Below are 12,039 nucleotides of genomic sequence, written 5' to 3'. Positions count from 1 at the left end.
AATGGGATCTGGAGCTTTAGATCCATGGCACAGGCCTCTACCCCTTGAGCTAAAGGAGTAAATGAAAGCAGCAGGAGGCAGCTATCCTCTGTGAGCCAGCCAGTGGTTGGAGACATGACATGTTGCCAGTAGTTTACCTATTTATTTGCTAGACAGAAAAAGAATATTAGGAATCAGGATTTGGGAATCCTACACCTGAGTTCAGAAGGCCATGGGATTTAGCTATTTGCTGTACTATAGTTGAGCACGTCTATTTGAACATCAGTTTTTGATAAACCAAGGGAAAAAGTGAACAACTCATATGATATTAAGGATACAGGATTTGCTTAATAAAACTTGATTATTTTTAAAGGTCTTTTTTTCTACAACCTTGTCTATAAAACAAAGGCTAGAACATCTTCCTGCCTCCTAAGTAGCGAGTGAAGCCGTATTCAATAGAACTACTATTGTATACACAGAATTATTTCAGTTTCTTTCCAGTGGTTTGCTAAACCTCAATAGCTTTTTAGACCAGTTTGATTTCTTGAAACAAAAAGGTAGCACCTCACAATATGCCCCTGTTGCTCATACCTGTGCTTCCAACACAGAGAAAGGCAACACAACCGTGATCAATCACTGAAATTTTAAACATAACATTAAATTGGCTCAGCATGTGTATTTGTCTAAACTTTGGGGTACTTTTAGGGAAAGGGCAAAAAAATGCTTCTAACTCAGCAACACCCGCTTACCCCACTTCAGGTTCCTGCTCTAAACCCCATCAATAATAAAGTCTCTTCAAAGAATGAGATGGGAACCTGTGTCTAATTACATCAGCAAGGCTACCTTCCCACTAGACACACTCAGGGAGGTAAAAATTGTTGCCCAAATTTCCCCAGCAGAATTCAGCCCGAGGCAAACAGAAAAGTAGAATTAGAACAGGCAACTACTTCATACAGTGAGTTTTAGCCAACTGCTCCTCTGTTGCTGTCAGCTCATCGGGGCTAAATACCTTGACCTAGTTTGAAGACTTAGAAAACTAAACCAGAAGATTTGGAAAACTTCTAAAACTTACATGAGTATGTTCATAAATACAGTTGTCAATAACATCTGCGAGAGTTGCTCCTTCATCCAACAGGCCAATGGAGTAATTTGCATCCTCAAGAAATCCTTTCATCTCAGCCGTATTCCACAAAGCCGACAGTCATAAACCAAGAAACACAAGGGATGGGCTTCCGGGTCCTTAAATTATGCAACAAACTGTACAAGAAAAAAACATAAATCAATGGGAAGAGAGACAAAGCATACTATGCCACTACATTCCATGTTAGCATTGGTATTTGTCAGGTTCGCATGTGTTAACATGCTGGTTTTGTTTAGATGCTCATTTATAACCATTGCCTTCACATATCACATTTACTAGACATCTTGTTATTCTGTTTATAAGATTACCTACAACACTTAATCTTCACTTCAGTAGAGGTTAACAGAAAGAAGCCACTAGCTACAAGTAGTTTTAAAAATTATAATCTCAGTAAGTGGAACTGGTATTAAAAGAAAGTAACACTTCTAGCCTAGCTGTATTTGCATCTTATCCTCAAACCTCCACTGCAAATTGTAGGTTTATAAGCAGTGTTTTCCAAAAGACAACCTGAATCAACAAAGTCCAAAGACAGAAAACATTGTTAAATACACAGAGTCTTAGAATATGGATTAAAGTCAATCACAAGTAAAATCAGTAGACAGCAGAAAACTACCAACAGCTGATGATATATCTTCATCAGCCTTATTTGATGAATACAACAATCTGCAGTTTACATTCTATTAGAGTTGTAGGTCTTGTTTAAAAGCAGTTTATTAGTTTTTAGCAACTGACTGAGACTTTGTTTCAGCTGTCATCTTTATGTCTAACAAGACCGATCAAAATCATTTTACATGAACACCCAAGACTTCTTAATCTCTCAACAGAAGTTGCATAGTATTTATAAAAAATGGCTGTTTTCTAGAGCCACTTGTACTGGGCTTTAACATAACAAAATTACTAAGTGTTGAAAGAAACCAGAAACATGACAGCTAAAAGCAAAAAATGCTTCGTCAAGACTCTAAAAGCTAATAAGGTAATTTTGGCTTCAAATGGTCACAAGGCCATGGTATTGCCTCTGTCTCATGTTTCTTCACCACTTCCCTCCAGTCAAAAAAAAAATTCCACAATTTGCAACATGTCTGGTTAACATTGTTAATAACATGAACAAAGTTACTTTAGCTCAAGCTAATAGTAAGATAACTAAGCAGCAGTTGCTCCTGCTTGTCATTATACCCAACCCTGGGGATAAGAGCTGGCAGGATTTCATATGCTTCCTGCGTAACTCCAGTATGCCACCTGTTTCCTAAGAGAGGTACTTACTGTCAGGTGAGTTTAACTCAATGGCAGGGGGAATTTTCACTTATATTCAGAAGCTGAATGATAAAGACAAGTATGCCGGATAAGAACATCCTTGTCTCAGATATACAGTGAGTCTTATGCTTATTTAAGTGAATCTTGAAGAGCCAAAACAATCACGAAAGAGCAACATAAATTAATGTGATATTTCTATCAATATGATCATTAAGAAAATTACAATTATAAAAACAATGACTAGGTGGTAGACACTATAATACCCAGGAAAAATTTCTTCAGTCAGTAACATCTCAGTTTAATTTTGTGACTAACAGCTAAAACTCCTTAAAAAAATACCCCACAACCAACCAAAAAAAAGACAAGTTAGTTTACAAAGTTTGTCTTAGAATCAGTGAAACAAACATGAACAGCACAGCCATGGTTATGCAGCGACTGTCCCCCTCTGAACAGGTACTCCATCAGCAGTCTTTATTTCCTAACTGATTAGCACAAAGTCCTCAACACATTCACATCCATAAAATATCCATGTTTTCCAGAAGCAGAGCACCAAAAAGGGTTGGATTTTTTTTTTCCTGGAAAGAAAAGCTGTCATCAGCATTTTACCGAAACTTTGGTATAGCTCTGGAAACTGGCAGATGAAGTTGCTAAGCCACTATCCATCGTATTGGAGAAGTCGTGGCAGTCTGGTTAAGTCCCCACTGGCTGGAAAAGGGGAAACACAATCCCCACTTTTACAAAAGGGAAAAAGGAAGACCTGGGAAACTACAGGCTGGTCAGTCTCACCTCTGTGCCTGGCAAGATCATGGAGCAAATCCTCCTGGAAACTATGCTAAGGCACATGGAAAATAAAGAGGTGACTGGTGACAGCCAACATGGCCTCACAGTGCAAATGGTGCCTGACAAATCTGGTGGCCTTCTACAAGAGAGTTACAGCGCTGGTGGACAAGGGAGGAGCAACTGATGTCATCTCCCTGGACTTGGGACACTGTCCCACATGACATCCTTGTCTCTAAACTGGAGAGACACGGATTTGATGGAAGGACCACTTGGTGGATAAGGGATTGCCTGGATGGTCACACTCAAAAGAGTTGTGGTCAATGGCTCAAGTGCAGTGATAGGACAAGGAGTAATGGTTTTAAGCTGAAAGAGGGCAGATTCAGACTAGATAAAAGGAAGAAATTTTTCACTGTGCAGGGGGTGAGGCAGTGGCCCAGGTTGCCCAGAGAAGCTGTGGATGCCCCATCCCTGGAGGGGTTCAAGGCCAGGCTGGATGAGGCTTTGAGCAACCTGGGCTAGTGGGAGGTGTCCCTACCCATGGCAGGGGGGTTGGAGCTAGATGATCTTTAAGGTCCCTTCCAACCCAAACCATTTTACAATCCTATGATTTACTTTTGATGAGACCCTGGGGGGAAGGGGCGGAAAAATGGTTTAAGTAAAGCATGAGAAGATGAGGCCTCTTGACCACTAACTCCCCCAAAACAAGAACAAGAAGAACACTGACCTGCTAAGTTCCCAGAGTAAGTAACAGTCAAGTCTTAACTGAAAGTCAAAGAAGTCAGTGTATTAGTTTCAGACAAGCAGGCTGCTCCATTAAAAAACTGAAAGACATTTGTGATTTACTCAACTAATTGACTACATCACCTTTGAACAACAGCAAGGATTGATCAGGCAGCAAGAGTTGTGTGTTAGCTTTCATGAAGGTCACTTCCTAAAACAGATGTTGCCTCTTGTAGTGCATTCATCCAAAAGCATCACATGGCCAAGAGGCAGGGACAAAAAGGAATCTACACTAGTACAGACTTAATAAAATAGCTTGCAACAAACCATAAACAACCTTGTACAACCCCTCCCAGGCTGCTACACAGCTATTGCTTTTTCTAAGCATGCCTGTGACATCTAAGCTTTTTAATTTAGCAAAACTCATCTAGTAAAAAAAGCTAACCTTAGCCTATCAACTTCTGTCCTGAGAGTCACAGCCCATTCTTCTCCTCTCCAATTTCTCCTGCTCTGGAAGAAATTCTGGAAGAATTACATCTTTTCAGTCTTAAGAACAAGACAGGAAGAATATTCTACAGAGAGAAAACTGAAATTCCTACCAGCACTGCCACAGCACCATCACAAAACAAGGCACACTCGAGAAATGTTTCTTTAAGGGGTTAATACCTGCAGTAGGATTTGTGATTGTGCTACAACCTTACCCTATTCTGACTGGCTACCCTCCTGAGGGGGGAGGAGAATCAATGATAAAATTTGTGGAAGATCAAATGAATGCACACAGAAGGAAATCAAGAGAGGAAGTCTTTAACCATCCTGTGTCTGTAGAAGAGTCAGAAATCATGACAGCACAGAGTTCACTCCTTGCTGGAAGTGCTGACTTGCTGCAAGTCATGATTTGACAGACTCAGTGTGGTAACACCACCCATTTTACCACCTGAAATGTTAGCCTACACAATGCTCCAGGACATATATTTTAGGGCAAACAAAAGCTGTCAAGTGGTATGAGACTTCTACATAGGCATGCAATTGCCTTCTTTGAAGTAGGCATTACATCCTCAGGCTCTTTAGGATTTAACACAATGACTTCCCAGATGAGGGACTTATCTCAAAGTCTACATATTTAAACACTGCAATTAATGCAGACATCTGGAATATAAGAAAATTAAAATGCTCTGAAAAGTGACTAAACACATGCTTGTCATATGCAGGCATCCATAACAAACACATAATATTTTCATTTCTTTTCTTTACATTGTCAGAACTACATATTGTTTGGCCAAAAAAAAAACCAAACTTGAGGTTTGGTTCGTTCATTAAAAACTTCCTCTGCAAAGAACAAAGTCTCTACAAATGAAACAGACTCCCAATAATGCCTTCCAACTACATGTCTTATTAAGCAAAATAAATATTTATGAGATTAACAATTATGCTGATGCAAAAGCATAAAGAGGTAAACCTCATTCATCTCACATTCCTTACAATACTGGTTCTTCAGGGTTAACAGACCAAAAAAGTAGAAGCATTTTGTCACTAACATTGGCAATTAAATACAGAACAGATATACTAGAGAAGTAGAAACACAAGTCCTCTGTTTTCAGTGCAGGAAATGCCTACTTGTAACAGGCATCTCTTTAAAAAATAAATATTCTAAGATGCCATTTCACCAACTTATATCCCCATCATTCAGTTAGCTGCATGCAGCCAGTCACCAGCTGAAGGAAATGCTGAAGCAGGTGTCTGTTTCCAACAGCAGCAGACATTGTGCATTATTACCCAAGCTGCCTCTCGGAACAAATCCACTGAGGGGCACAGCAGAGTACCAGCACTGCTTAGGCTAGCTGCATCCTACCATTTTCTCAGGAGTATTCCACAGTTAAATGAGCAATGTAACAAGAGCATCTCTGCTGAAATAAGCAAGCAAAGGGGGTAGACACTAAAAAAAATGCCCACCTGACATCTTCTACAGGAACCATGCTTTCAACAACCTCCTTCTGTTTTCTTGAAGTTTGAATATATTATTCAAAGCCAGTGAGCTAGCAAAGCTTACAAAAATGAGTACTCTTGTAAGTGCATGTATACTTCTGCGGTACCATACCAGCACTTCTTTCATGACAGGACAAGCAAGCAGTTACTTCCCTATCCTATCCTCTTACTTGCTTAGTCAATACAAATCACAGAATCATAGAGTCATTAAGGTTGGAAAAGACCTCAAGGATCATCAAGTCCAACTGTCAACCCAACACCACCCAACCCACTAACCCATGTCCCCAAGCACCACATCTACACATTTCTTGAACCCTTCCAAGGATGGTGACTCCACCACTGCCCTGGACAGCCTGTTCCAATGCCTGAGCACTCTTGCAGTGAAGACATTTTTTCTAATATCCAGCCTAAACCTCCCCTGGTGCAACTTGAGGCTGTTTCCTCTTGTCTTATCACTTGTTCCTTTAGAGCAGAGCCCAGCACCCCCTCACTGCACCCTCCTTTCAGGCAGCTGTAGAGAGTGATGAGGTCTCCTCTCAGCCTCCTCTTCTCTAGACTGAACCCCCCCAGCTCCCTCAGCCACTCCTCATCAGACCTGTGCTCCAGACCCTTCACCAGCTTTGTTGCCCTTCTCTGGACCTGCTCCAGCACCTCAATATTTGGCCTCCTCACTTCCTCCCAGCCCTCCTGTTCCCAAACTGCACCCAGTCCCATTTAGACCAAGCCAAGAGCTTTAAATGACAGCCAGTCCAAATAACTACTGCTTCCATTTGGCATAAATAGGGCTTGTTAATAGCTCAGATTTCCACTGCTAATTCCCTCAATTTCCGATCAACCAGATGTGGCAATAAATAGAACAGATTTTCAAAGGAGCAAAACTTCAGACCACAGTTGCCAGACTGCTCAGGAAGTCAGAACTTGAAGAGCAAGACAGAACTAAATCCCAAGTTGTTCCTTGGCCAGCGCAGCACAAGGACAAGAGTAGGAGGGAGAGAATTATAAAAAGGAAGCAAGTTGAATGGGAATGCAAGTACACCTCCAGACAGAAAATTTTTATTTGAGTTCCACTGGAACATAACATTAATAATAATACTTAAAAGCTCAATTGACTTTTTCCCTATTAAATAATTTTACAAGTTGAAGAGGACTCAAACTACCAATTAGCTGGCTAACTTACATCTTAGCTGTGTTTGAGGCAATTACCTGCACCTCAGCACAACAGAACACGTACGGATTTCCTGGCAAACACTTGCCGACGACTGCTACCTACATCACCACTGCATCCAATAGTGAACTTTTTATATTTGTGTACAGTATATTACTACTGAACACATAACAGATCCAAGCTCAAAACAAACACACAGATCATCTGAACATTTAGCTACAAATACAGCAAATCCAGGGGCATTTCTGTTCTAGGACAAGCTATACCTTGCACTATTTGCCACAGCAAATCAGTCTGCCAGTTAGATAAAGAATAATCTCAAAGGAGGTACTGGAACAGCCTTCTCCACAAAGAGACAAACTTCAGCCAAAGGCAAAATTCCTTCAGAACAGTTTTAGCAATTAAAATGCATTTCTAGTTCTTTAAGATTTTATAGTTTCACTTCTTCCTCCTAACAATTCTTCTGCCTTTCCAATCTTTTTATTTTATTTGTGTTGAATTGCAAAATGTTTATGTGCAAAATGTCATGCAAGAGTTCCACTCACATATGAGAGTAAGCCCAAACTCAAACTAACAAGAGAAATAATTTTCTCAGATCTTTTGCTTATAAAAAAAAATCATGTGACACTCACAAAATAATAGTGATATTCAGAGAATTTTGTGTTAACTGTATTCACTTGAATAGAGCAGCCATCTACACAGAACCAGATACATGTGGTTAATTCAGTCAATTTCAAACAAAACCAAAATAATCTCTGGAGATAAAGTCAGAAATCATGATAAACCAAGCTCACCCTGTGCTTCCCTTAATGTAGATTCAAAAATACTGCAGTAAGTACCTTATCAGGAGATATATCAACACAACTGGCATTTGAACTCTTTGTGGTCTTTAAAAAGTACCTGGCTCACTTAGAAGCACTTTACTATTCTCATTCTCAAGTTTTACATTAAAAAGCATCATAAAATTTACAGGTACTAAGCCAAACGAAAATGCCTGCAGCTAGACAGGAAAAAAGTAATACTGTATAAAACCAGCTTAACTCGGATATTACAAATACATTTGAGGCTATTGTTAAAACCACATAAAGCTATTGTTTTATAAACACACCCATTCCAGTCTTCTGTGCTCCTTAAGAACAGCTATGCACATTCATTTGTTTTCAGTTATCACGGGTTTTGTTTCTCTTTAGTATCTATTCATTTGTAAAAAATTTAAAGGCATTTATAATTGGTATACAATTTCCATCCAGCACAGAATTCCACATTCTACTGTAGCTCAACTACAACTATTTGTGGAAGTGGAGTGTAATTAGCAAATAATGGAGACAGGCATTTGGGAAGGCACACCCTTCATGATCAGCATTAGTTACCATTCACAATAGCAAACTTTAACTATTTCAGTATAAAATGCCCTAAGAAATCACCCGTGTTCAGCAAATCATGATTTGATGTTAGCAGTCATGCAATGCCAATTCATGACTTCAGAATTACCGCTGTGAGACCAAAGTTACAGCTTTTTATTTTAGGATTGCTGCAGCTGACAATCCTAATTCAGAGAAGTAATCTAACCCTAACCCTACTTGCACATGTTTAAGTCTCTCAGAAAGTCATCAGATAACTCTGATGAGAAAAGTATTAGGTGAGTAAAAATTATAGTCCTTCCTTGAATGAAAGCCCCATATAATATGCACACCACTGTTTTCAGATTTTGATCATCTACATCAAAATTTATCTTGCTTATCAAAAAGCCAGTACATGCTGTTTGTATTTTTGCAAGTGCTTAGCCTCCTGCATACAAATGAAGGTAGAAGGAAAAGAGACTTACATGGACAAGTTAGGAGATGGAACCCTACTATCATCAGCTAGGTTCCCAAGGTGGCTCAGCGTTGAAGTCGAACTGCTCTCTATAAAGCACTTCTCCTAAGCCCTCTGGATAGTTGTAAACTTGATCAGAGATTTTGCCCTGTGGGAGAAAATGCATACAAAAATAAGTTTCATAGCCAGAAAAAAAATAAAAGCTTTACCTTAAAACATGTAACAAATGCCTTCTCAGTAGTGCTTTTAAGGAGGCTTGCAAAACCCCACCATGAAAGTTTATAATCACATAAAATGCCCGCTTTTCAAGAATGAATGTAAGCTCTGAGCCAGATCAAGTCAGATGGATGAAGAACTGCTAAAAACACATGAATTGGGCACATGACACTGCTTGTTTGTTCTTATCTTTCATAGTCTGAACTGGAAGACTTTCAAAACTAAAGGCAAAGAGCTCTACATTATCCTGCTTAGGGTAGTATGCCTTAGCACTGGACTACCCTCCCAGAAGGGTTTTTAGCCATGTAACCAGTGTGATTCTTTCCCTCTCCACTTCCTTTATTTTAGAATTCCCTTGACATGTTCTTTCTTCCTCTGCTGTGAACAACTATGGCATGTGGGTGAAAAAACAGTGCTTTAGTTAGTGAAACTGAATGCTGTACAGGCAAACCCAGAGATGAGCAAGGCAGTAAAAAAGAAACTTATGCTCACCTTCAGCAATGAGGAAATGTTTCAGCTCGCCCTTAAAGCCTATTACACATGACACCAAAGCATTTTTTTAAAGTCCAAGGCTATCTTACTCAAATTAAGGTAAAACAATCACACCAAACAGTACAATGAATGTAAAAAGCAGTCAAAGAAACATTAACCAGTCCTGCTGAGAAGGTATTCCTTCTAAAAGAAACTGTCATTTTCATGGAATTAAATACAGTCCAGAACTGCTCGTGTGTAAACTCAACATACAACAAAGTTTCTACAAACTCACTGTGGTCTATGGCATGAAATGTGGAATGTACCAACCTATTGTAAAAATAAATCTTTGCGGCTCTCATTATTTAAATTAGACTACAAGTGCTGACTACAAAACCCTGGCTTCTGGGAATCATCTCACCCAAGTGATGATCTTTTGAACTGCTTTAGAGTTAAGCAAACTGCTGAAGTGTATTTTTCCACTTATCCTTGCTGTAAGAAAACTAAATACTCTATATTGCACACAGAGCAAATGCAACTTGAGGGTAACTGTTTCACAGCAACTCCACAGAGCAATCTCTTCAGCTTTATCACATACATTAGCATTTGGTAGCATATAACATTAAAAATAAACCTCAGTGCTTCAAAACTAATTTACTAAGGAATTTTGCCAGCTAGCATTAATATATATGCAGTGTATTTAATCTCATGCCTTTCTTCCACTAAAGCAAGAAGACGGTAACATTTAGCTCTCAGAGAAGGGACACAACAGTTTTAAAAGCTGGCAACACTTTCCTTTTGTAAAATTAACGAGTAGCTCCACCAGTTTCTAGTGCTGTTCTGACTATATTCAGGAACTCATACAAATTTTCCAGTGTTTATGAATTAACTTTACCTTTCCAGCAGACAAGTCATTAAAACCAGATGCTCCTAGGGAGAGCACATGACTTTTAGTGCAAAACTTAAAAGTCATACTTCAAACAAATATCACCTGCAGAACTATTCCAATAAATATTCTCACATGACCCAATAAGGAAGCATACACTGGAAGCTCCCATGGAGCTGGAATGAAAGCCAATCATTCTCTGTAGCAATAGTCAACTCAGCTCAGAGTTCTAACTGCCCTTCAGAATTTAAGTGGGAATGATTTAGCTGAAGGTTCTACATAAACATATAGAAAATAGTCTGACTGCCTTCTTTTGTGCAAGTTTGCTGATACTAAATATTCAGAGAGGAAAACAGTACAATTTGAGCCTTTCAAATCATAATAATTTTACTCTGCTTTAACCAGCACAGAGTTTGCTGTTCTGTGGCAGAGCGGGACTACCATGTTAAGCAGCAGAAGTGTATTAGATGTCCATAACCCATACAGACAAACCCCATTTTAGAAAAATCATGCATGTGATCAGCCACAATGAAGCGTCATTGTTTAAGGGTCTTAAAGTAAAAAAGCATTTTGCTAAACAGCGAGCTTTGAATTGCTGGAATAATCAACAAGGCACCTTTGCCTTTTAATACTCAAGTGACACCTATATGCATGTATTTATACATTTGTTAGTATACTCTACTAGCAAGTGCCTCAAGTTTGACTGCAGCTCAACCAGCAACGCTGTACTTCATACTTGAGTAGTAACAGTCATCTAAGGAACAAAATAACCCTCCAGTCATCCAGAGCACATAGTTTTGCCAGAACAACTGCATCCCTGCAAAAAGCCCTATGAGCACCGGCAGGGCAGTTGGGGCCAGGCTCACCAGCCCCCTCAGCTCCCCATGTCCGACACAAACAGGCCTACAAAACCAGGCACTGATTCATTTTATTTGGAAAAAAATAATAACAAAAAAAGAATGATCCACTGCATCTCTCCATTTCTGAAAGGAAACCCTTTAATGACCCAAGCTAAAATAACCATGAACCAAACCCTAAAAATCAGGCAATACGATGACCTCACATATTTACACCAATTGACAGACTTGGAGGCACCAAAGTTACTCTGGTCTGCAAAAAAAAACCCAAAAAAACCCCAGCTATTCTTCTGTTGCAATTGGCCTTTTCCAGATCAGGGCCAGGGTGCTGCGGCAAGGCGGTCCCCGTGGGAAAGCAGGTCCTGAAGGACGCGCAGGTCCCTGAGGAATCCTCCTGTCAATGACACTCTTGCTCCTGCGCTACATCAGCAGCATTTTGAACTGAAATTTACCATTACACCCAAATTAGTCCATTATAAAATTAAGCCTTCCTTTCAGGAAGGGTCGGTCTTAATTCCCTTACAGAGTACTCTGTCTCTCCTTTGTGAGATGGAATGATTTCCAGCCCATACAGCCCAGCATTGCTGCAAACACACCTGCACCAGCCTTCCAGCACAAGGAGCAGCCAGAGGCACAAGCTGCTTGCCTGGGGCAGGCTGCAGTGCCGAAAGGACGTAAGCCTGCCTCCTGCCTCCAGGAAAACTGTCCCTGTGGGAGAAACATTCCCATTGCTGTTCACCACCTAACACCTCCTCCGTTCCAAAGTGTTGTAAAG

General features: G+C 39.9%; 1 protein-coding gene across 1 annotated transcript in view; it reads right to left on the bottom strand.

The window, feature by feature from the left end:
• The window catches only part of AZIN1 (antizyme inhibitor 1), a 20,550-nt gene extending 11,551 nt beyond the window's left edge, over positions 1–8,999 (bottom strand). Inside the window, exons 1-2 of the mRNA XM_010084703.1 lie at positions 8,845–8,999; positions 1,052–1,236 (exon numbers count right to left, since the gene is read on the bottom strand). Of these exons, the coding sequence (XP_010083005.1) occupies positions 1,052–1,153 (102 nt within the window). The 5' untranslated portion in view covers positions 1,154–1,236; positions 8,845–8,999. The remainder of the gene's footprint in view (positions 1–1,051; positions 1,237–8,844) is intronic.
• Positions 9,000–12,039: the final 3,040 nt, after the last annotated feature.

This window comes from Pterocles gutturalis, unplaced genomic scaffold (assembly GCF_000699245.1).
Source record: "Pterocles gutturalis isolate BGI_N339 unplaced genomic scaffold, ASM69924v1 scaffold8945, whole genome shotgun sequence".
Lineage (NCBI taxonomy): Eukaryota > Metazoa > Chordata > Aves > Pterocliformes > Pteroclidae > Pterocles > Pterocles gutturalis.
This window is presented reverse-complemented; position numbering and strand designations above follow the sequence as displayed.